Source organism: Paramormyrops kingsleyae, chromosome 11 (genome assembly GCF_048594095.1).
Source record: "Paramormyrops kingsleyae isolate MSU_618 chromosome 11, PKINGS_0.4, whole genome shotgun sequence".
Classification (NCBI taxonomy): domain Eukaryota; kingdom Metazoa; phylum Chordata; class Actinopteri; order Osteoglossiformes; family Mormyridae; genus Paramormyrops; species Paramormyrops kingsleyae.
Window position 1 is genome coordinate 30,572,941 of NC_132807.1, and position 26,071 is coordinate 30,599,011.

The 26,071-nt window shown below is 39.6% G+C and overlaps 1 protein-coding gene across 5 annotated transcripts in view; it reads left to right on the plus strand.

Moving 5' to 3' along the window:
* The window catches only part of kif18a (kinesin family member 18A), a 37,585-nt gene that overhangs the window by 805 nt on the left and 10,709 nt on the right, over positions 1 to 26,071 (plus strand). For 3 of the 5 annotated variants that reach the window (XM_072718401.1, XM_023810526.2, XM_072718403.1), the window contains exons 2-14: positions 580 to 941; positions 3,118 to 3,275; positions 3,461 to 3,565; positions 4,225 to 4,335; positions 5,609 to 5,806; positions 14,355 to 14,531; positions 14,623 to 14,697; positions 14,848 to 14,951; positions 18,060 to 18,222; positions 18,688 to 18,852; positions 19,377 to 19,498; positions 19,922 to 20,166; positions 20,474 to 20,533. In XM_072718401.1, the coding sequence (XP_072574502.1) occupies positions 623 to 941; positions 3,118 to 3,275; positions 3,461 to 3,565; positions 4,225 to 4,335; positions 5,609 to 5,806; positions 14,355 to 14,531; positions 14,623 to 14,697; positions 14,848 to 14,951; positions 18,060 to 18,222; positions 18,688 to 18,852; positions 19,377 to 19,498; positions 19,922 to 20,166; positions 20,474 to 20,533 (2,002 nt within the window). In that variant the 5' untranslated portion in view covers positions 580 to 622. Of the gene's footprint in view, positions 1 to 87; positions 158 to 579; positions 942 to 3,117; positions 3,276 to 3,460; positions 3,566 to 4,224; positions 4,336 to 5,608; positions 5,807 to 14,354; positions 14,532 to 14,622; positions 14,698 to 14,847; positions 14,952 to 18,059; positions 18,223 to 18,687; positions 18,853 to 19,376; positions 19,499 to 19,921; positions 20,167 to 20,473; positions 20,534 to 26,071 lie in introns of all 5 variants that reach the window. The other 2 variants (XM_072718404.1, XM_072718405.1) reach the window with 1 other exon arrangement.

A 26,071-nucleotide genomic window follows, 5' to 3' on the forward strand; every position in this document is an offset into this window, starting at 1 on the left:
TAAGAAACTGCAAATCACCCACTGATGCAGCTCATGATATCTATATATATCTATTAATTTATAATTTTGTCCCACTGCTCCTTTCAGGTGATCACCTTAGGAAAGACTATCTTAACGTGTGTATAAAGATATTTAAGTTTACTCAAATCCACAACAGGTCAGTCAGGGCAGGTTGAGAACATGTTCTTTTAAGATTGTCTTTCAATTCTTGAGTTATTTATATGAAAACGATTTACCTCATATTTGCATGTGTTGTGATGGAAATAAAGGAAAATAATAATAGGTTGATTGGTCTGCTTTTAAGCTTTGATAATAGAAATATCTGTCCTTTGATAAGTCTGACTGACAAGATTTGAATCCAAGAGGGGTTCTGCTCCTTTTCTATGCAGGGTGGATTAAGTTGATTTGGGAACAAAAAATATCACCATGATGGTGGTTAGTAATTAATAGTAGGCCTGTTACATGCCATAAATAGCCCAGAATGCACAATTTTGCTCTGTCACCTGAGAAGGAAATTCTGAAAATACTGGACTGACTTATTCGGTTTTTGATTTTTGCTGAAACATTCATTTCTTATAGAAAAAACCACGGAGCTGTAAAGGTTTTGGAGGAAGAGGCCACCATGGCTGAGAGTGATGTGTGCAGCCACGTGCGAGTGGTGGTCCGTGTGCGACCAGCAAATCCCCGTGAGCTGGAGGGCAACTTCAAGAATGTGGTCCAGGTTGTTGACAACCACATGCTCATCTTTGACCCCAAGGAAGAGGAAGTCACATTCTTCCATGGCCAGAAGCTCCGGAACAGGGATGTCAGCAAGAGAGCCAACAAAGACCTGAAGTTCGTTTTTGATAATGTCTTTGGGGAAGACTCCACTCAGCAGAATATTTTTGAGAACTCCACTAAAGGAATCCTTGATGGAGTGTTAAATGGATATAACTGCACCGGTAAGGTCAAAGCTCATGTCATTTGTTTATGTGGTATAGTGGCTGTGGGTCATTTCGGCCAATGCAGGATAGTATACAAATAGTGGAAGCTGAGAAAGTTTAGTTTTAGGTGACAAGTGTGGATGTAGCTGGTCAGATCTATCTCCTTGTTGGTTTAATCATGTTTAAAATAATGGGATCACCCTTAGTGTGTGCATTTGTCCTAGTGTCATAAGGCCCTATATTCTTAGGATAGCTTTCGAATAACCTTGTTCCAGAGAGGTCCATGGATGATGATTAATGCTATCATACAGATAATTCTGGGAGTACATAATGCTTTATTGTCTGAAGTGTTTGGAATTAATAATAAGGAGTATTTGACTTTACTGATATTTGATTCATATTTTGGATTTGGTGAATGGTGGATTGGAAGGGGGTTTGGGGCTCTTACAATGACCCCACTGGAAATGTGACACTGTACCCAAAAGCTTATGGTGCGAATTGGCCTCTGACATGTCTCCAGAAGCTGTGGGATCACAGCTCATCAACAGGCTTAAGTACCTTGTGCACGCATCTTGATTCATGCCAGTAGGTTGGCTGGACTGTGATTTGCTTAGGTCAGGGGAGACACAGACAGTGAGTCAGGGATTTGTTTTTGTAGCTTTGCTTCTGCTGTCCTGACAAGTTCTTCTGAAAGTCTTTATTTGATGTGTGTGCAATGTCGCTATATTTATTCCTGTAATCTGAGTATAATTGAGTCTTTTGAATTTTTTATTGTGTGAAATTGTATATGGTAATTAGCTTGCCTATTCAGTGTAATGCTTCAACATTAGTCTTGCAGTTTAAGAAATTGCTATGTGTTTTAGGTATTTTTTTTTTCTATTACTATAGAGAACTTAAAAGTGCATTAATGTGGGTTATAATTGTGCAATGTTTACAGCTGTTTGTACAGACTAATTTAACATTGATTGTAAATTGATTGTCAGTTGATCCCAGGAAGCAGATGATGACCGGCATAATTATTATTTTAATATTTAGCTCATTATGTTGATGAAATTGAGTTGTGTTTCTAGTTAGTGTGGCATAGTAGCTTGACAGAATGAATTGTTTGTTCTGTGTGGGTGCATGTGTGTGTACAGAATGTGTGTGTATGTGCCATAAAATGGCCTAACATCCCAGGCAGGATGTACCTTGCAGCCAATATATGTTGGGGTTGTTGCCGCAAGTTGGCAACAGACACGAAGCAGTGCTGACAAATGTGATGTGATTATTGTGCATGTGCACATTGCGGTGATGATGCTGAAATGATATATAATGGCAATCTTGGAACACAAATTTAATTTCTTCCAGAAGGCTGGTCAAGTTGCAACTTGGTCAAATTCCAAGTTGAATTTCCCCATAAGAAATAATATGTGAATTTAATCTGTTCTTGACCCCCAAGTGATTGCCTGTTTAAACTAACTAATGATAAAAAACATGGAAAATCAATATAAAACACAAAAAAACCACACATACAAAAGAAATAAACGTGAAATAAATGACAATCCCACACTTCGAAGCGAGAGCAGACACACGTGCACCGCCTTCAAGTCTCACTGTAATTTCCTTTTTAAGTTCTACAGTTACTAATTTTCTCTTTGGTTTGCTGCTATCACGGCTCACCTTCTTAGGGGGCATTGTTACTGCATCACTAAATGTATTTTAGATATAGCACAAAAAAATTCACACTGAACAAGACTGAGACCGATTTATAGGCATAAGCACCCCAGTAGGTCCGTTTGCCTTCATTTCAGCCCATCAGAGACATGTCTTGACCCATACAAGATTTAGCGGGTCTGTTTTTTGTGTTTTGTTTGAGTTGCGGTTAGATTTTTCTCAACCGACCCATTGAGGTTTGTATTGGTAGAGTTGAACGCATCTTGACCCATACAACCTTAAGCAGGAACGGTTGAGTTCCAAGATTTCGGTCAAGGTACAAGTAAAAAGAAAAATTCAACAGACCCATTCGATGCCTGAGTTGGTCGAGTTAAGAGGGATCCAAGTTTCAAGGTTTTACTGTGTCATGCAGCCTTAATGGAAATGTAATTAGATGAGCTGTTAGTGAAAATGAATGGGTAGTTTGTTCTTTCTTTCTCTGGGGTATTTAAGGATGAGGTTTTGTTGTATTTTGAAGTAAATCTCCCATAAACACCTGCAGTATTTGCCTACGGTGCCACTGGAGCAGGGAAGACTCACACTATGCTGGGCAATGACAGCGATCCTGGGGTTATGTATCTCACTATGAAGGAGCTCTTCAGCCGAATCGATCAAGTCCGAGACGAAAAAGTCTTTGATCTCGCATTCTCTTATCTTGAGGTGAGCCCTTTGTCTTTCTTCATCTTGTAAGCTTCCTTAAAAATTCTTGATCAAGGCTGCCCTCCCTACTTCAAAAAGAGGTGGCAAAGCACCTGTGAGTATCGTTAGCTGAAATGTTGTTTTTGAGCAAAATGTTATTGACGGCTTATTTGTTCGTGTTGCCCTCTTTCCTTCTGTATTTAAAGGTCTATAATGAGCAGATTCGCGACCTGTTGGCCAAATCTGGTCCTCTCGCTGTCCGTGAAGACAGCGCTAAAGGCGTGGTGGTGCAAGGTCTCACACTTCATCAGGTAGGAAAAACCCTTTACCAAAGGAGCAAAGACCATCAACTGCAAGCACTGACCTTTTTTTACATGAAATAATGTCCTTTAAAGAATTCTGCCTTAGATCAATGAAGTATATGTCACTTAATCTTATCACAGCATGTGCTAATTCTGCTCTCCATGGCATTACAAGTGGAAAATTTGCAATGGTGTTTTAAAAAAAGACCAGTTTTAGAAAATCCAAGTTCAATTCACTATCTGTCAGAGTGGTATCTGGTGAAAATGAAATTTCATGTCTGATGAGTCAGATATCCCTGCAATATAACTGTTCAGGAACAAAAGATTTATAACGTTTATGAATGCACTGTAAGACCAGCTCCAGTTGAGCTCATTTTCAGGACAGAATCTCATGACATGGGGATTGAAGGATAGGGTTAGGGGCTTTATTTTGGAGTGGAGAGGAATAGAACAAAAAGACAACTCATTTGGTGTGAGCTTGGCTAAAACATGTACATGTAAGAGAACCGGTGTTGCGAGGGATAAGGACTATACCTATACTATAGGAGCAGAGCTGTGCGTCATTTTAAATGCATTTACTATGGAAAGAGAGAAATCAAAATGTCGGCTCACCCCCTGACTTTTGCATCAACATAAGTTATAAAAATTGTCATTTTATTCCTTTCTAGCCCAAATCGGCCGAACACATCCTTGAAGCACTGGATCATGGCAACAAAAACAGAACACAACACCCGACCGATGTGAACGCCTCTTCGTCACGATCTCACGCTGTGTTTCAGGTAACACACGTGCAGGTCTTCTCCGTACTCCTCACATATGGCTATCCAGTCCCACAGTGACAGTGTGGTCACAGTCAAAGGGTTACATTTCTTTAGTTTTACATGCATACAAAATATACAATCAAAAGTGACAATATCCAAGAAGGGTCCTTTACAAGTATCTCCTTTGTTTAACGCTGAAATGACAATATAATGAACATTAATAAAAGGGGGAAAATACTCAAACCCATCATTTGTGTTTGTTAGGATGTGTTATGTATTGTTCAGTTTTTTTACTGAATCATACAGAAATGCAATGTTTGTAATTAGGGCTGGGCAATATAAACGGCGTATCAAGTTACCGTCATATAAAATTTAAACTATAAGAGAATAAGTAATTTCGCTAAACTGAAGATAAGGAACATCATAGAAGCGAACACAATTCCAATCAATCACACAAAAGTCTACTAAGAATGGGCCGTCTGCACCCAGCTGACTTCCAGCAAGGTTGCTTGAATTAGCGGAGTCTGCCACAAGCTACTGTTTTGGTAATATCATGGGAGAGATTAGCACTCCCTCAGAGGAAACTTCAAGTGTAGGTGAAGAAAGAGACTGGTGCTGTGTACTATAAACTCTGCTGAAAACATGTGCCAACTAAAACTGGAAATACTTTCACCACTAGAAAGTACCAAACAGGTGCCAGGCAACATTACCAACGTAACCCATTCCCTGGAACAAGCAGTGAGGCAGTCGGCCTGTTCATCCTATGACAAAGTTTATTTTTGTGTGATTTATTAAAACTATAGATTTTGCAGGCCATTCTATTGTGTTCCAAGTTCTGAATCTATTTAATTGGGTTTTTAAGAGATTTTAGCAAATGAGGCATTGAAATGATATGACTGTTGTGTTAACGATCAATAATGACTGATATGAAAAAAAATGATCATAGTAAAATATCTTACTATATCGCCAGTCCTATATGGCATTCAAAACATTTAATCTCAGAGCATCATTAAAAATAGTTTATTGGTGTCTGGATTTTTGAATTGCGATTGCTGTGAAAAGTCTATTTTGGAATGAAATAAAACCCTGTAGTTCTTGGTACAGGGAATCACAATTACAATATGCATTTCACATTAAACCTATTAAGTGCTTGCAAAATGTACACTGGAAGTTGAATAGATATTGACAGTAAAAGGGGCTTCCCTGGTGCATTGGAACATCCATGTAAAAAAAAAAAAATAAATAAATAAATTTCTAAAGATTGTAATTGTTTTCTTCATTTGCTCCACAGATCTATCTAAGGCAACAGGAGAAGACGGCCAGCCTGAACCCTAACGTAAAGGTGGCTAAAATGTGCCTCATTGATCTTGCTGGCTCAGAGCGAGCTAGTGCCACCAACGCGAAGGGGGCCCGATTCAGGGAGGGGGCCAACATCAATCGCTCACTACTAGCCCTGGGAAACGTCATCAACGTCTTGGCAGATCCAAAGGTATGGCCTGGCTTTGCTCTGTCTGTAGCATGTTGGATGGCAGGTGTCAAAACCCCTCTTTGCATTCACATTGTTTTTTTTTGTGATGGATTCTCAGTAGATGTGTGTAAATGTGTGCTGTGCGTTATTTTATTTCACCCCTGTATGTGGTAAATGGAATAACACTCCAGAACAGCTTAATGTCGGACATGTGCCTTTAATAATTTTAGTAATGCAGCGTGTCAGGAACACACTGCTGTAGGTAATGGGGTCTTTCCAAGCTGACACTTTGACTTATTCATTCTGACACAGTCCATTTACAGATCCTAAAGTCCAGTTGCTCACTGATTTCCCACTTGCCAGTTAATACAGCCTTTTGGATTTGCAGCCATTAATCCTGTTAAACCTAATTTAATGTTAGTTCCGATATTTTAACCACTTCCTTTCTCTTTTCACTTAATTTATAAATTGGTGCCTCCTTTATTATTAAGATGAAATAGTACCAGTCACTTAATTTTTAAATATTACTTTTTGAGATAGTTATTGGGGTGGTACGGTGGATAGTACTGTTGCCTTGCATCTCTGAATTTGGGGGTGCAGTGCAGTCATTTCCATTATTTTAGTAGTTTATGGCTCTGGAGCTGCTAAGTTTGGATATTAAAAAAAGTTTAAATATTGGTTGGCAATATTTGATTGACACATTGGGCTGATGCCATTATCTAGATTTTTTTTTTCCGGATGGATTTCGTATGATAGTCATATGTTAACTGATATATAGTGTACCTCTAAGGCTAACATTACTTAGTTAGCTAATTAGCTACCTCTGAGTCTTAGCTGTTGCGCTACAAAAGAGGGGTGTTTCCCAAAAGCGTCTTGCTTGATTATTTCAATAATGCATCTTTTAGTGGCTTATTCTGATGAGGGTCACAGGGGGCCTGGACCCTACCTATGCATCACAAGGCTGTAGAGCTGGGCGATATGGCCTAAAAAAAAATCTGATTTTTTTTTCACAAGTCTGATTTTCGATTTTAATCAGTTTTCCCCTCCCCTACTCAAAATCAAACTACAGATGACAAATAAATGGTTCAAAACAAGTTTTAACTTTATTATTTTTTTCATTTTTTTGTTAAAGTGCGATCTGACAAGCCAAAAAAGATGCTTCTAAGAGATGGCAGACCACGCCATTGTAAACACTTTTAGAAGCTTGTAAAAACTTTTAGCATGTTAATGAATCCCAGCTTTTCCCACAGTATGTATGGATACCATGTCTTTTGCAATATACATCGCGACAGCGTTTATCGCCTTCCACCGTGCCCCATTCTTATCATATGGCACACAGTTCGAAAACGTGTCAGGGACGGTTGCTTCCTTAACTTTGGATGTTGTGTTGGTGCTGCGGGTATTTTCATTTCGCTGGGAGCTGCACTTCTTCCGCTGTGTGCCTCTGCTTTAGGTGCTGGAATAAATTTGTCGTGCTGCTTCCTTTGGTTGCAACAGTTTTTATACAGACTTTGCAACGAGGACTTCGGCGGCGTAAAACCGAACCATTGCCATGTTTGTGAATCCACTGCAGTGTTTGGGTGCGCCACGCTAATGTACCCGTGAAGAACGGTTCGTCGCATTAGTTCCTCTTTTGGCGCTCGCGTGTAAAATAAGTAATAAAATCGATTTTCATAAAAACACATCGTCCTGAACTGTAAAGTCGCCCACCTCTACAAGGCTGTGGTATTTCCTGAATGGGATGTCAACGCCTGTTTTTATTTTATTTTCATTATGTGTTTGTTGGCCTTTATACACCTTGTTCGCACAAGTATTTTGGCTGTTCACCTTTACAGTGTTGCTCGTTTATTGATACCCCATCTGTAAAATGGCTTTGTTGTACCCCCATCATAAAAAATCTTGGGGAAGAACCTGAATGAAGCTGTGTGCTTTCTGTGTACAACAGCAAAAAATGCAGTAGGACCAAACATATTTAGGAAGGGGATATACGGGTGTTCTCCTAATTCACGTGTGACAGGATATGCAAAGAATACTACATGGCATGATATGTATTGTGTACCATAATCCTTTGGTATGAAAGCAGTCTCCTGAGGTTTTAGTCTGTGTGTGGGATCCCCTTGCTCACCAACATTGGCTGAATTGCATCCAGATTTCATTCTTGGAACAATTAGAATAATTAAGATGTATTTTCCTCTGAGTTACATGGAAATCTCATTACTCTGTGACTGCAAGATGTTTGTTTATATTATTCTTTATTTCCCCATTTGTGTATAGTAATTCAGTATGGTATATGCCCGTAATAGTGTCATTTACATTTTTTGTTGAGATTATGAATATATCTGGGTTTCTTAATCCCAATCAGCCCTTCCTTAGTGAATCAAATATTTGACACTGTCAGGTTTACATAAGCTGAATGATTTGTGCAAGTGTTCAGTGAAAATGGTCTCTGAACAGGTTCTGCTCGATATGCACCAATTTCTTGTCGGTTTTGGAAAACTTGTAAAACACAGGCAATAGCATTGAAACAGGCGCTGCATATTGAATGGTTCAATAACCATGCAAAAATTCTTTGCTGCAATGGTTATCAGAGTAGATCTTTGACTTGGAATGTGTTCTTTTGAGAAAGCAAATGTAACTTCCAGGAAGAAACGTGCAGAGTAAGTTGAAAGGATTTGCCGCGGTGCTCATGGTCAGATTGAATCATTTGGAATCCTGCATTGGGAATCTACATGGAACAGGGTGTGATGTAGTATTCAGACAACCTCCGACTCACACAGCTGCTGGCTAAAGAGTACCTCAAGGATTCCTTTTTGGACCTTGACTCAGTCGGTTAATCAAAAATTATATTGTAATATTGCCGAGGGGGCTGGTGGCATGTTTGCTCAGGGGGTATCGCTGTTCCATCATGGTGTTAAGGGTTGGATCCTGCCTGCACTCTGCAGGTGTGGAGTTTGGAGATTATTTGGAGTCTTTAAATCACCTATGAAGTGTGTTTATGAGCGTGTGCAGGTGTCCACAATTGACTAATCTCACTCAGGGTGTACCTGATTCCCTGTGCTGCCTTAAATAGATTTCAGGCCCTCCACAACCCAGCTGAAGTGGTGGGTGGATTGGATGGATTATGTAGCAGGATTATGGAACATGGATGGAAGATTATGTAGCAGTAAAAGGTTTAAAAACAAGGACTGAGTAGATTGTTAAATGACTCAAATCGGGTTGATGTCATGCAGTTTGACAGCTGGAACGCACTACATATATGTTGCATGACATGAGGGGTCTCATGGATAATGGTGTCCTAATGTGAGAGGATGTGCGTGTTTACTTAGAGGCCTCCATATATTCACATCACTGCATTGCTGCAATCAAGAAATAAGATGGAATTCTGGGATGTATTTCAATGTATACATAACCATGAACTTCTAGTTTTCACAGTTTCCCGTTTTGTCACATTTCACACTGAGCACACAAGCCATCTTTTAATTTTCTAATCTTTGTACAGCAGTGATTTAATATGCTGCCTAACTGGATATGATCGCCTGAATCTATTTTTGTTTCTGATGATGATGATGATGATGATATTTGAAACAATATTTGTACAGATGGTTCTGCAGACAGATAATAATGTGCTTCTCTTGGTTGGCAGCTACACAAAATTGATCCTTTAGTAACTTTGCTCTTAATATCAAGACTGTCTCTGGTTCAGTCACTCGTGTAGTCAGTCTTCTCTGTGTATTGTCCTGCATTTTGAGTCAGACCTGTGCTTGCGGACTGCTTCACTGATCTCCACCTGTCAGAATGGGGGCAGCGTAGTACTGTTGAAATCGGCCACTGTTGTATGTCATTGTCAATGCTTAATTTTGAACTGTATTTGTGGAATTGTCTTTCCACATAATTACCTTTCGTTAATTGAAAATTTAGAATGACAGAGAAGGGATGGGGTCTCCACGGCACGTTGCAGTGAGCGGTGCGAGAATTGTACTTCAGCTCTCTCCTGTCTTCTGTATGTCTATATAGTCTCAAACTACTAAAGCCTGCTAGCAGTGTTTATGCCATCCTCTGACCCAAACAGCCTTGTTGTAGTGACTGTGGTGTTTTTCTATGAGGGCTTTATGGTGTTTTATAGTGGTATTTGTTTGATTAGCATATTCCTCCTGTTTCTTGAAGCCCACAGCCATGAGGCCCTCTATGCCAAGTTGGGGTGGTGGGTTCGGGCGCTTGTAGTCATCAGTCACAGATATTAAGCCATCAATAAGGTGGCTTGGCCCGTGGCATCCCCTGAGGAGAGTGCAAGGAGGCTGCTGGCTTTCAGAAGCTGCTGTCTGAACATGCCACCTCCGTGCCGTAATGCGATCCGAGTCTCATCGCTGCGGGGGATGAGACGTTCGCTCTCTGTGAGACCCGTTATGGTCGGCTCACGGCGTAGCTTTGCATGTGCACAATGTGGCATTGCACACGTTTTAAGACCAGAACAAACCCTTTGTAAGGACAGCTGTTTCATTTTCATTCTCTGTGTACATGTACACATGCACTAAGATGAAATGTCATACAGTAAAATCTGCCAAGGTCTCTTCTTTTTTTATGGGCACCTTCTTGCTACCTTAGTTTTCAATAGATTCATGCGTATGCAGTACAGGTCAAATTAATAATTTGTGACGAATTTTCATGTTGAATCTAGGCAGTCTATATTGATATAAAAATGTTATCAAATGCAGCACTCCTGCAGTGAAATTCTGACCTTGCTTAAATGGGGAAAAGTTTACTTTAACTGTATTGTGTACTTTTGTAAGACAGAAGCTCACGACTCCCTACACCCCCCAAAGTAGTTTTATGCTGTTTTATTCATTCCTTTGGCTGACTTTTAGAGAAAGAGACAAAATGCTGACTCACTGGTGATTGTACTGAAATATTCGTGTTTATGAGAGAGAATTCCAGCTTTGTCAGGAATCTTCAGGATCTCAGGAATAAAAATGGCCTGAAATGCTTCATCGGCCTGTTTACCTGTCTACTTCTCACTGCAATAACCTTTTCCTATTCCTTTACTCTACACTTTTTATTAGTTAATTTTTCTGCTTTGTGTAGAATGCACTGGCAGCACGTGTAACTTTATGGGGTTTCTGTGGTTCTTAATCTTCTGTTCAATCTGCTCTTAAACATTTTTAAAAACAATTTTGAGGATGCTCTGCATGAATGTAAGGAATATTGTGATCACTTTTAAATGTTGCCTTTGACCACTGGACAACTCTGCAAGAATTCTGGTTTCTGTATCAATTAATGTACATAATTTGAAATATGGAGTAAATGTAAATTATTGCTAGAGCTGGGTGATATGGCAAAAAAAATTATCACGGTATTTTTTTCTGTATTAGCCGATATCGATAATTATCAATATTATAGTTTCACAATGCTGTTCCATGTAATAATGTAATAATCAAAATAATAAAAACCCTATTCTGGAATGAATAATGAATACATGGAAATAAACCATATTAGTAAACAAATACTTATTTTCCAACAAATTTTACTGTTTACATACAAAATTCCCTTAAAATTATAAAAGGTTATTGATAGGGCTGTGTGATATGGCATAAAATTCATATTGCGGTATAATTTGAACCGTAGACGGTATATATTGCGGTATATGATTTGATCTGTAAATTTCAATATAACTGTTTTTGAAAGTGTAACATGTCCATAACAAAGGCATTGCAGCAGGAAGTTGTTTAATAAACTGTTAACACATTTCAAGTAGTCATGACCCGCAAATTTTGTTGAAACGGGTGAAAAATATTCTACTGTGTTGGATACGGGTTCGGGTCGGGTCGGATGCAAGAGAGCTAAATTGCATTTTCAAAACATCATGTGCCAACAAAAAATACCCTAGGGCTATATTTTAGTGACAAAATGATAAACTGATATGCATTCCCAGAAATCTCTCCCATTTTCATTTTCAAAAAACGCATGCGATCTCCTCCAGTTGTTCGAAATGGATGCTGAAGTAGTCAGCTGAGGCCATTAACTGTGGATGATATCCTTTTTTACATAGTAATATAAAGCACCGCACCAAACGCTAGTCTTCACCTTCGCATAGGAATTCCAATCAAAGGGTAATCAAAGGAAAATGGACAGTGCATGTAGGTACCCTATAAAACCTAATACTGTGCAGGGTAGCCTAATGTACATTTTATATAATATTAGTTTTATTAACACATTTAATTGTAAGCTGGTAAGGCTATGTGTGGGCATGGCAATATCAAATATTATTTGAGTTTGGAGGTAGGCTACTACCATTTGTTTTGCTTTTTAGGCTGTTATTAAGCAACATTTACATTTGGCTATGCCTTTTCAACTGATGTTGCACATGTCACTGGTCGTTTGTTGTGCCAATAAACTTTTGTCTTTAATTTTTAATCTGACTGATTTTCATTTGGGTGCGGGTTGGATGTCGGTATTTATTTATAGCAGATCGGGTGCAGAATTTAAATTTTATTTCTGTTGGATAACAGTTCGGATACGGGTTTAAGTATGACTGGTATGGGCGGGTGCGGTTTGTCAAAATCAGAACCGTGCAGGACTCTGCTGCTGGGTGCAGCAATAATCATATAAGCAATTTTCATATAAATAATAAATTATTTATTATTTGACGCGACTTCATCACATAATTTTTGCGGGCGAGGAGCAGAAATTTCTGCGGTAGGGCGGTATAATCAAAATCTCTCCCGTTGGCCAAATTTATATCGTATACCGTTTATACCGTGCAGTACTAGTTATTGATTTTCAAGTATTGAAAGAAACATAGCTCAAATGAACAAAACGTATAATAATGCAACAATGTGCAAAACTGTATAATATTGCAAATATGTTAAAGGGCAAACATTAAAATTTTGCAGTCAGTTCTGTCCTGCTTTAAGTATCTTTCTCTATTCTTGGTCTCTTAAAAATTGTTTAATATTCTGAGGTAGAAAACTATCTAAACCAAACAAAAAACACTTATTCAGAAAAATGCCAAATCATGGTTAGATTCTTTTGTCTGGCGCTGCAAAACATCACCACACGTTGTCACATGGTACAAAATCCTCATGAGAGCAAGACGACTTGAGACAGGCTGTGCAGCACAAACTTGAACGACACAACTTTACCCTTATTGGCTGAAGATTTTAGTCACACGCATGATGTTTGTATCCCAGGAAGTTCCAATGCATTATTTGCTATTTCTCCCGAAAAGCACGTAAAGCAGTGAGAACTGGTTTTCAGTTCATTTACCTGGTAAAATAAAGTTTAAATAAATTACATATGCTTGAACAGTACATGCAAGTTAGTGGTTTATTTATTGTTACTGTAATGTTGCGCTGCTTTATTTGTTTAATCGTCATAGTCTGTGAAGAAGGCATTCAAGTAAGAATTGCATTGTACTCTGTACATGACAATAAAAACTTTGAATCCTTGAAATATATATATTTGATCTTTTTCCTGGCAGCTATCTTTTTACACAGAGCCACTATACACAATAGTTTTATTCACTGCTAACAGTTTGTATCAGGAGTTGGTTATTGTAAAAGAAGTAATGTGCATGCAGGTGATATTTTTATAGATTTATCTACACCCTTCTGGCAGTGCTACCATTGCAGTCAGGTGTCACAGACTACAAGGAGTAGACGTTGCCCGACTTGGACGCAGTCAGTTTATACTCCACCTCTGCAGCCGCCAGAAGATCACGCTCCACGTCGCGTCAGCTGCAGACAGACCTAGCCCAAGTCGAACGCACCCATTTCTTCTTTAAGGGAGGATGGGCAAAATTACAACGTCATCGGTGATTGGCTGTTGTGCTGGCGTTCAGTAAACCTCTACTCGATAGGCCATCGAGTTGTCTGTCTCGGCGCATTCTCTAAAACGGAGCAAACTTGGTTGATCGAGTTTTATAGTCTGTGTGTATCATCGTGATCGTCCTCATTTTTTATCGATAAAAAATCGAGATCGTTTTATCGCCCAGCACTAACTATTGCATAATTTGCGTGTTGTGGCCTACACCAATTTTGGCTGTTTTTGCCAAAAACGTTTCTTGTCCTTAAGATGTTAAACCTGTTTAGTGTTATGTTAACTTAATGACTCATTTGTAGTTCACTGACATAACAGGTCATTTGCTTAACCATAGCATTTAATTAGATGTTTCTTGGTTATTTTAAACTTTTAATCAAATCTGCTCGCAGTTTACGCAGATGAATGTTTTCTACTGCATATGTTCAGGTAAAGTGTCTTGCGTAAGACATTCCAACAAATTTCCACCTGACATGAACCAGCAACCTTCAGATCTCATTTGGTCTTATTTCATACTTTTAGATTTATAAATTGCTCTTTGGAGTTCATTTGAGTGCAGTTTGTATCCTTGTTCTCTGAATTCACTTCTGGTCTTACAAACACGATCAGCTCAATGGCAAGCATAACATCAGACGCACATAATTGAGCGGCTGTTAAAAATGAAGGCTAAACAAGATTATCAGATCAAGTGTTCACTTGGGATTGAGCTGCCATGGGTGAATAATTTACTTGTGCACTTGTTTTGTTTTATCTGCAGAGCAAAAAAACCCACATACCCTATAGGGACAGCAAGCTCACTCGGCTGCTAAAAGATTCTTTAGGGGGAAATTGTCGCACCATCATGATTGCTAACGTTAGCCCCTCAGCTTTGTCGTACGAGGATACTTACAACACACTCAAGTATGCCAACAGAGCAAAAGAAATCAAGTCTTCTGTAAGTATTCACTGCTGTCATTGGTGAATGTTTTGATCCCTAGCTATTCTGTGTCAAGATTACATTTACCTGATTATTATGTGTAATGTAGCTGAAGAGCAATGTGGTCAGCCTGGACAGTCACATCAGTCAGTATGCAGTGATCTGTGAGAAGCAGCAAGCCGAGGTAATTACAGAACTTATAATTCCCTTTTATCAATAATTAATCATTAACAAGCAGGTTAATGTTGTTCTTCACCTTCCTCTTTTGGCACTGGGAGATATGTATCCTCTATGACATTTTTCTAACTTGGGATGGCACTCTCTTGTTTCACAGATCGTCATGCTGAAGCAGAAGTTGAAAGAGTACGAGGAAAAATATAGTTCGGTTCCAGCGGCTTCAAATCCTGTGACAGTCCAGAAAGAAGCAGAGGTTAAAAAGTGAGTCCTTCCAGTCTATGGTATTTGTGTCCAGTAGTGACGAGAACGAGAGCACCTACATTATGTCCAATTTAAGACCAAGGGAGACGAGTCCAAAAAGTAAAATTGTATTGCGTAAGCATGGTCTTAAACATTGTCGAGATGAAGCAGTAACCCCACCCCGATATCATTGCGAATATGGTCGCCATTGAGGAAAAAGGGCTGCCAAAAAGGAGGAATATTTATTCAGGTGGGAATCACTCCACATTAAACTGCATTATACTGCACCTGTTAAATTTTATGTGGTTCAGATACACAATAAATACATGATAAAATGAGACATACTGTTTTATAGTACAGGATGATCCCATAACACACAGCTCCATAATGACAGGCTTTATTGGCACCTTGTCTGTTCTATAGGGATTTCCAAGGTAGCACTGAACTCTAGCACCGCCTCTTCAAAAATAAAATAAAATAGAATTAGTATACAGCCAATGCAATGAAAGTGAATAATAGTTTTGTTTAATTGAATTATTATTTCATTTAATTTTATTATTTTGAGTGGAGTGGGGATATGAGAAAAATAATGATAAAAAAAAAGGCTTGCGTCTAACTCTACAATGATCAGTCCGAACCATAGTCTGAGACCTATTCAAGACAGAGTAGAAATGCTTTCAAATTTGAGACAAGACCGAATTACTGAAAAAAGTTGTCTTCATGCCTATATCAGTGACGTCCAGCTGTCAAAATATCCGTTTGTGGTGGAGTTCAGCCTCTTCAAAAAGGGGTTTATGTTAGGCTATTGTTAACATAAATATGGTACCTTTAGAGGGGTGTGGTTTATCTGGAGCTTTATTGCAGGTGTGTGGTTTGGAATATAACCAAGGGTTTAGACCTCTGCTTTGATATCAACATCATGTATAATTAACCTCCTGATTCCCAAGTCATTGTTCTGGTAAACAGATTCATCAATAACTCTGTAGAATATAATGCCTATCAGTTTCAATTTTTTGTCCTAAACTGCTGCCCTATGCGTTTGCAAGCTAAAAATAAAAAATAATACAACCACCTGTTCGACACCACACTGCTTCCCAGGGGACCGAGGTCTGTGACCACTGGAGAAACCACAGAATGAACCAGCCTGTCAAATTGCTGAGCTACCATGAGTGAAATGTGGTTTTAGATTAGCAAAGACAGCTTGTGTATATACACTCACCTAAAGGATTATTAGGAACACTTGTTCAATTTCTCATTAATGCAATTATCTAATCAACCAATCACATGGCAGTTGCTTCAATGCATTTAGGGGTGTGGTCCTGGTCAAGACAATCTCCTGAACTCCAAACTGAATGTCAGAATGGGAAAGAAAGGTGATTTAAGCAATTTTGAGCGTGGCATGGTTGTTGGTGCCAGACGGGCCGGTCTGAGTATTTCACAATCTGCTCAGTTACTGGGATTTTCACGCACAACCATTTCTAGGGTTTACAAAGAATGGTGTGCAAAGGGAAAAACATCCAGTATGCGGCAGTCCTGTGGGCGAAAATGCCTTGTTGATGCTAGAGGTCAGAGGAGAATGGGCCAACTGATTCAAGCTGATAGAAGAGCAACTTTGACTGAAATAACCACTCGTTACAACCGAGGTATGCAGCAAAGCATTTGTGAAGCCACAACACCCACAACCTTGAGGCGGATGGGCTACAACAGCAGAAGACTCCACCGGGTACCACTCATCTCCACTACAAATAGGAAAAAGAGGCTACAATTTGCACGAGCTCACCAAAATTGGACAGTTGAAGACTGGAAAAATGTTGCCTGGTCTGATGAGTCTCGATTTCTGTTGAGACATTCAAATGGTAGAGTCAGAATTTGGCGTAAACAGAATGAGAACATGGATCCATCATGCCTTGTTACCACTGTGCAAGCTGGTGGTGGTGGTGTAATGGTGTAGGGGATGTTTTCTTGGCACACTTTAGGCCCCTTAGTGCCAATTGGGCATAGTTTAAATGCCACGGCCTACCTGAGCATTGTTTCTGACCATGTCCATCCCTTTATGACCACCATGTACCCATCCTCTGATGGCTACTTCCAGCAGGATAATGCACCATGTCACAAAGCTCGAATCATTTCAAATTGGTTTCTTGAACATGACAATGAGTTCACTGTACTAAAATGGCCCCCACAGTCACCAGATCTCAACCGAATAGAGCATTTTTGGGATGTGGTGGAACGGGAGCTTCGTGCCTTGGATGTGCATCCCACAAATCTCCATCAACTGCAAGATGCTATCCTATAAATATGGGCCAACATTTCTAAAGAATGCTTTCAGCACCTTGTTGAATCAATGCCACGTAGAATTAAGGCAGTTCTGAAGGCGAAAGGGGGTCAAACACCGTATTAGTATGGTGTTCCTAATAATCTTTTAGGTGAGTGTACACCTTAGCCGCCTCCCACACGTTCAGTTCGGCGGCATCAGAATTCATAATGATCATGCTGAAGAGATTGGCCGCTTTCTCACATTATTAAAAATTAAAGAGTGCAGCAAGGCCACTATGGCTCTTGCTTCAAGGGGGTCGGTTTAAAAGAACAGTTACATCCCTGCAACAATTTCCGTGCTTCCTTTTTTTCCAGAACGTTCTGAAGCAACTGGCATGTCTGAAAAAGAAAACTTTTAATTTCATGGATCGGTCTTAATATCCTGCAGTGTATTATCAAAACATTAGGGTTCAAATAACTTGCCCCTCACCAAACGTTGTTAATATGACAGCCAGTTGAGTTTTTTTTAGATGTCTCCCCATTGTCCCAGTTAACAGCCATGTTTTCATGTGATATTTATGCATAGCAAGGAACGATATAAGGGTTAAATATAGTAAAACTATGCATGTATGTGGTTTAGAAACATTTTAATGTTAGGCAAGCCATCTTAAAAATGTCCAGATAATTAAATTTGGCTTTTAACCTAAGATGTAATTGTGTTAATCTCTCATTCTGAATCATTAATAACAGTGTAATAGCTGATGAGTCATAAATGTAGCTGCCTTTACTCATGTTCAGTCAGCGTTTAGAGATGCTTCAGCCAAAGAATTTTACGGCTGTAGAAGAACACTGGTGTGGCTCATATGTCGACAGGGTGGCGGAGTCTTTGCAGAGCGTATTCTTCGACCGGGCCCAGATCCGGCAGGACTTGCTGTACTTGGAGAGGCAGCTGAAGGAGAACGATCTGCGACGGCGCCACCGTGAGGAGGTCCACCAGCAGGCCCAGCTGCTTTGTGCTGGGGACAAGGCGGAGAAGGTGCATTTCCAGGCCATAAGAATCAGTACGCTTCTAACAAAAGTACAGAAGGGACTGGTGTTTGTGATACCAGGCCATAAAAGCACACAGCACAATGGTGATATAAAGGATATAGTCATTGGCATAGCAAAAATTAAACTCCTTTCAGTATAGGACTTTGATCTGTTTGTTCTTTTAGATAGACCTGTGCTGTTGAACAAAAAAAAAACAGCTTCTTGGTCAAAATTTAAAAGCAATCAAAAATAGTAATTCAGATTATGTGTACTTACCAGGGTTATTGGAATACTTTATCTAACTTGCATTTTTATGTGTTAAGATGGCATCTTTTTCACGCATCAGTGATGACTGGGGAATCTTGGAGATTTAACATTATCACAGTCTTGGCTAACAAACAAACAATCTAATGTCATCACAGTCTGCACACAGACCTTTGAGAATGTCATAAATAACCGCATCCTCCTTCAGGAGACCTGCAAACATGAAAGGAGGCTGGCCTCCCTGCTGACCCACCGAGAGCACATCAAGAGGCGGCTGGAGGAAGTCAAGCAACGCTTCCAGGAAAACGAGAGCAGGCTGCACCGCATCGAGAATGATACGAAACTCCTGGCCAAGGAGGGCCAGGTTCCCTGGGTGAGGGCGGGGCCGCTCCAGTCGGGCGTCGCAGTGATCCGCCCGGGTGTGCTGCGTTTATCGCAGACCAGTCCTGTGCTGTGGAATTGCCGAATGTCAGCCGATTAACCTTTAACGAGCTCTGAAACCTTGCTGGTGCGGATTCTCCATGTGATAACTGGTTTGTTTTTCAACTTCTGCTGTCCCTTTAATTACAGCAGTGTTTATTTTGGAGTTTCTTGTGAATCGGTCGTAGCTGCCCCCTCCCACAGCTAGTTACCTCAAGTTATGCCCGTATCTGTTTTTCCCCCCCTTTTATCCCGTTTTCTAGGAAGATTCATGGAACTGTGACTCACTTCCTGTTGCACCCACACTTGGTGGCTTGGTTCTGGGTGCTGTAAATTGGACCGGGTTACTCAGGAAGTGCATTCTAAGAACATAAAACATGCATCTGTCTTTACAGCGTTCGTGTTTGTGGTGGAGCAGCCTCAGAGTAAACAGCTCTATTACCATTTCTTTCCTGCGCTTGTTTTGATTTCCGGCAGGTTCTCCAGAAAGATCGACAATGCCACACACTGCAGTTGCAAGTAGAGGATCTGGAGCTTCACATCAAGCATGCGACTCACCTTATTAGCCTCCAAGATCAGGAAAACAGTTGGATGCAAAAGTAAGAAACACTTAGAAATTATCACTTGCATTCCCCAAGGAAGAATCGGGCTAATTTTAAGACATTATTTGGGGTGTTCCCTGTAGTTTAATATTATATGTATACACACGTGTACATATGTGTATATTTATATATATATGTGTGTGTGTGTGTGTGTGTGTGTGTGTGTGTGTGTGTGTGTGTGTGTGTGTGTGTGTGTGTATATATATATATATATATATATATATGTGTGTGTATATATATATATATATGTATGTATATATATATATATATATATATATATGTGTGTATATATATATATATATATATATATATGTGTGTATATATATATATATGTATATATATATATATATATATATATATATATATATTTATTTATTTACATTTACAGGTTGGGTTTTTTTTTTTCTCTCCCCCTTCCAGGATGATGGGCACCTTACTGCCAGCGTTTCACAGACAGTACAGTGCACTGAAGGCCTCTGGGCTGAACAGCGCAGAGAATGACTCCGACTATAAAGCTGTGCTGCAGCTGGTCCTGAGGGAGAGGGGCGTGGCCTGGGCGGACCAGCCCGCGGACGGGGCGTGTGAGGAGCCCCCATCCAACCAACAGGAGCTCACCTCTCTGCTATCTTTCTCTCACCTGGTGTGCCGTCCGAGCACTCCATGCGGTAAGTGGAGCCTAACCGCATCACTGGCCCTATGGGAGAGCAGAGCATGAGAGCAGCTTTTGATTTGCCTCCTTGATGTTGGTTGCGTTAAGCTTCAGCATGAAGCTGTGTGATCCTCTGCACAAACCTCGAACATGGCTGAACATAGTGTGGCTTTAAGGTTTAGTGACAAGCCCCGAAACATCAGCTGATGCAAGCTCTTTGTTCCTGTTATATTTAATGTTGGTTCTTGCTGCCCCCTGATTATAGTCTTCCTGGCAAATGTTTGCATGCCACTTGTTAGTGAATACTGGCCCCTATATTTCAGGTGGTGAGAAACTCAGCCGGAGGATGTCTCTCAGCCAGTGTCCTGCCCTGTTCGGAAAAGGTATTTTTTTTTTAGTCCTTACTACTGCCTTTGTGAGTAATAATTCTAATACTTGAGGAATTATTTAAGTGAACTAAGTGCTTTATGCATCATGTGAAGAGACAGTATTCATGACTGTATCGATAAAATTTTCCTTCTGTGAAATGCTAAGAAATTAACTTGGCATTATTTACTTTCCAGTCAGTAGTGACCGGAGTTCACCATGAAATGCATATCGATACTTGTTAGTTCCGTAGCTAAATGCCATATTTAAATAAGAGATCAACTGAGATGTTAAATTTTAAAGATGAAGTGGAGAGTTTCTGCAAAATATTGCAAGTTTGGGAGAGTTGGTCTACAGCATCGCAAAGCAATAAATTACTGAATTCTAACAGCCTTTGCAACTGTAATGTAAGAAACAAAGTCAATGATGAAAACTTTGCTGAAAGCGTCTTGGCTTTTTTTTCCTTTCACTGGCTCTGAGATCCCTGCTCACAATTTACTGGTTCTGTTTACACACAACACATTTGTCTGCTTGATGTTGCCATGGTTACTTGCACCTAGGAATTTTGCAGGCAGCACAATTAGTCTGGACTTTCAACTGTTTCAGCAAATGTTTTTTTTTTAGAATATAGCTATTAAAGACCTCAAGAAACCCTTCAAGTTGGCATCATTTGTTTGCTGTTGAATAGAACACTGACTAGTTTACGGTTGAAATATTAACTGCTTATGACTTTGTTACGCTGATTTCTATTTGTGGAAGTTCTCTCAGAAACGTTGGCTCACAAGTAGCACTGTTGCCTCATGCTTGCAGTGTTGATGGTTCAAGTCCCTCCTCCCCTGTGTGTGAGTAGCTTTTATTGGTAACCCCCCCCCCCCCCCCACTTCTCAGTATCTCACACTAGTCATTTATTACCTTGTTTTTCCATTGTCTGTTGACGTGATATATTCGTTTTTATATGATTCTAATTGATGCTTGAGCTATTCATGGCAAGGTGAGACTTTTCATTGCAAGTCTAGCCTAATTATTCTGTATTTAAAAAATACAGCAATTTGATTAATTGTGTAATTGCAATGAATCTTTTATTACTTGCACTTTGTAGCTTCATGCATTTATTGTAGTCCTATGTGTGTGTAAAGCTGTACTTTAAGAAAGTTCCCTATCAGCATGATTATGAAATGCTGCGTTTGCCCTGGAGGTGTACCCTAGCTGTCCACTTATTGCCTGTGTATGTGAACCTGCCTCTTTTTCGGCTTCTTTGGAAAGCTCAGCAGTAGGAAAAATAGGGTTTGTTCTTCAGTCCAAACATTGTTGCAATTGGAGGCAAGGCGATGATCTGTTTAATAGTTTGATTTTGTTTTATTTAAAATAAATTCAGTAATTTTACTTCTTTCTTTTTTTCTTTTTTTTTTACTTTGAGCCATAGGTGAGACCTTTAATTCTTGTATTTGAATAGAAATACTTTGTCTTTTATATTTTGCATATAAATGTATTTGAAGTTCCTGGGCCGTCTCAGCTGGGAACTCTTGAAATTCCTGGCCACTTTCATCTGTCACTTTTCCACCACACAACAGGAATTGTGACCTTAATGCTAAATAAGCATGAAAGTGACAAAAAAAATTGTAGGTTGAACTTGGAACATAATTTCATAAGCAAGGAAACTAGACCACAACCCCAAAACAACAGAGCATGAAACAGGTTGTGGTGTTAGTTATATTCATTAGTTAATGAGTGAGGGGGGATTAATTGTGCGGTCCAAGAATCATGTCTCGTATTAGTTCAAAACAAGACTCATCATTTTATTTTACAATACAGGATGATCCCATGAAGTACAGGACAGATGGCAGCTCTACTTGGAGCAGGTCTCAAAGTACCAGCCCACAATATATTTTCCAGTCCATAATATGCTTATAATTCATTCAATCTGGCCAGCAGATCAATATTTTGTTTCACATAATGTAACATTATTCTGTTAATCAACGCCAGCAGGCTTCACTGTGAAAGCAAGAGAAGTTCCTGGTTCCTAAAAAGATTCCTGTTGTGGTAAAGGGCCTAATTTGTTTTTCTGAATGCAAACACTGAAAAATAATTGGAGACCAAAAATGTAGCTTGTCAAGTAATATTTAAAGTAATTAGCACTGGTGTGTTACAAAGTAGCCTAAACACATATGCTCAGACCATTCCTGGGCCGTGTTTTCTCATTATTGGCTTAGCCATTACAAGAAAGTCACAAAAGAAAATGAGTCTTTTTAGAGTTCAATGATTTATAAATTTGGTTTATCAATATGATATGACTACATCTTAAGCCAGATTACTTGACATCAACAGATACCCTAGAACCCATTTCACTTCACCACATGAGAACATGAAAAGTCACACCTATTCCAGATGTTTTTCACCAAATCATGCCAAGTGTGACTTGACAACTGATAAAGTTAACATTAATAATTATGGTTTGTAAACGCATTAACGTCTGGAAGTAGTTTTGAAATTGTTGCACACTATCAAGTATTAGGGTGAAGCAGGGTCTACGTTATTTTACAGGCTGTGGCGGTAAACACATCCACAATGCATTCACACACACATCTATGTTAAACGATGTGTGCATGTATTGTAGCGTGTGTGCGTCTTTAACAATGAGAACAAAATGTTAAAGTTTCATGTTGTAGTAGTTGCAATGCATTTGTTAGCGCATCCACTGCAAAGAAAGCTACTGTAACAGCGATCTAATGTCAAACTTCCCAAAGAAGCTGTCACATAATACTTGAAATGGAATTTATCACTTGTTGAATGGATATTGTCTTCAACCAGAGGTCCAGACTGACCTGTCTGCGAGGTCATTGCATAGCATTATCTCAGGGATGTATATTTCAGAAGAACCTTTAAACATCAAACCTGGGATAGTAAGTGGCATGATTGTGACATCTGACTTGACATCACCCAGGGAGCCTATTTTTAAAGCAGTGTAATCTGCAGGAATAGTAACTCATGCATGTATTAATAGCCCACCAAAAATATGTGATTGAAGGAATTTGGTGCCATTTTTTCTTTGGCCCAATCTCGCCTCGACGATGTTATTCATCATTGTCATTTTACACTGAACTTGGCTGACTCAAGCTGGCTAAATATTACATTTGCCTTTTGAAGTAGTATTTCATTCATAGGTATTTTTTTTCCTCCTTCCCTTCTCGTCTTCTCCCCCCTATAGTGCTACTCTCATGGGTTCAATGCACGACCATGCTTTACGGCAGGGTTCGGCAATTAGTTTCAACCCGGGGCCAGTTTTTTTTTTCAGCAGTTCAAAGCATAATTTATAGGAGTCAGTATAGTTTTACATAGGCCTGTCACAATAACAAATTTTGCTGGACGATAAATTGTCCCAGGAATTATTGCGATAATAATATCGCAGTGACGTCATATCCGCCAGTGCGAAATACGGCTCACTTTGCTTCTGGTTTGAGTAACTATGGCTACGTTCACACTGCCAGACACATCGTTCAATTCTGATTTTTTGCTCAGATCGGATTTGTCTATCTTGACGGTTCACATTTATAAGTACAAGTGACCTGTATCTGACTGTAATGTGAACGCATCGGTCCTCCGAAACGTCACGCATGCGCACAATGATACGTTTTTACACGGGTAAAAAGCTGGTCGTAAAATTGGCACGTTGTGCGGCCATGCCCGCTGCGCTGATTCGAGTCTTTTGCCTCTTTAATCTTTGACTTCAAGCTCTTTATTTTTTTTTTGCCATTGTAGCCACGTTCGTGTCCGCACTGTGCCATTTCTTTGGCAATTATTTCAAATACTACTCTATTACGATAGGTTCCTTCCAGTTTAGCTTGAACAGATTCATTTCTCCAAATATCAATGAAATCCCCAACTTCTCCATCCTTCCACTGACTGTTATCACAGCTCTCCTCCATTTTTACCTTCCTGCGCTGTCGGTGCAGGCTGATGTCAGCGCATGCGTATAAGCAAAATGCCACATGAATTCCGATCTGAGCGTTCACATTCAGGTCTCTTGGCCGCAAATCGGATACGTATATGATTTAGTACCACATATGAAAGTGGCACAAATTCGATTTGAAAAGATGAGATTTGCGTGTCCACACAGCCCTGAAAATCTGTCACGTTAAGGCAAAAAATCGATTTGAGTCACTTCAGCATGGCAGTGTGAACGTAGCCTATGAGCGCAAGAAAGGATAAACTTGTGTTTCAGAAGCTAAAAAAACAATGACAATTTCCTAAGTGCACCACATCCTCAAAATACAATGGAGTTTTAAGTTTACACACATACCTCTGGGAAATTCGGCAAATCCAACATATTTATACTCACATTTCATATAATTTATTGCCACATTTTACTTTACCGCTTATAGTGAACACGTCTGCCTGGGCGAAATTGATAATTATAACCGGATGATCATCATAACCGATTTTTTCTTTATGTCTGACACGTGTATATTTGTTACATTAATAATAGGTGATAAAACGGACAGCATCGCTAATTTTGATTGCAAAATATAGTACAACAGTTTCAAACGCTTTTCAAATTACAGTAGGCCTACTGTACAAATGAAATTACTGAACTGTGTATAATTAAAATACGTTATATAATACAGTATAATACTGCACCTAAACAAATACATTTTATTTATACAGCGTATTTTCACAACATTGTCTGAAATCATTCGCTGCAGCATCTCCGTGGCTCGTTTTATGGCGGTTTATCATAAGCTTTGATGAGTCTATATAACACATATCTGAATATTGAACAGCTTTAATTAGAACTCTGACAAATTAACAGTTCTGCCATACTTTTACACTATGATGTTTGTCGTGCTTCTTCATGGATCTGAAGCAGCAACCTCTCCTGTTCCCGTGTTTCTGTTTGACACTAGGAATAGCAAACACAGATTAACGCAATGTGTACTTAAGTACATATAGAACATACTAAAGTTAAACATTCTCCGCTAGAATGACTGGGGATGTTCATAGTTACTTCATTGCCACATGCATACACTATCACTGTCCGGGAGTAACGTCTATTAGCGTAAACTATAGCTAACGCCAGGCACAAAGTTGAACGAATAAGACTCCCCTTCGTATCCGTGGATGTAAGACAAGGCAAACATCTTAAAGCCCTTCTCTAATTTACTCGTTGGTACTTTGGAGAAGGATTTACAAAAGCGATGTACATCGTTGATCATAAGTTTGGGCAAGTCATGTAAAAGGCATGTATAAAGCAATGCCATTTTTCACAGACCGGAAATGAGCCACTTTCCATGAACACGGAAGCTGACGTGCAAAGAGCCCACTGACACGAGAGTTCACACTTATTACTAGTGATGTGTTGTTCGCGAGCTAGACGGGTCTTTGTGCCAGCTCCTGTTCAAGAGCCGTTTTACTAATGTTTATAGAATTGTCCGGGTTTTTGACCTGCCTAAACATTAAGGACGACAGCGGCCGGAACACGTTGTCTTCCGAAAAAGCCCGCCCACGAGACGGTGTCTTATTTTTAACAAGCTTAAATCAGGTCACGCTAATCAGCATCA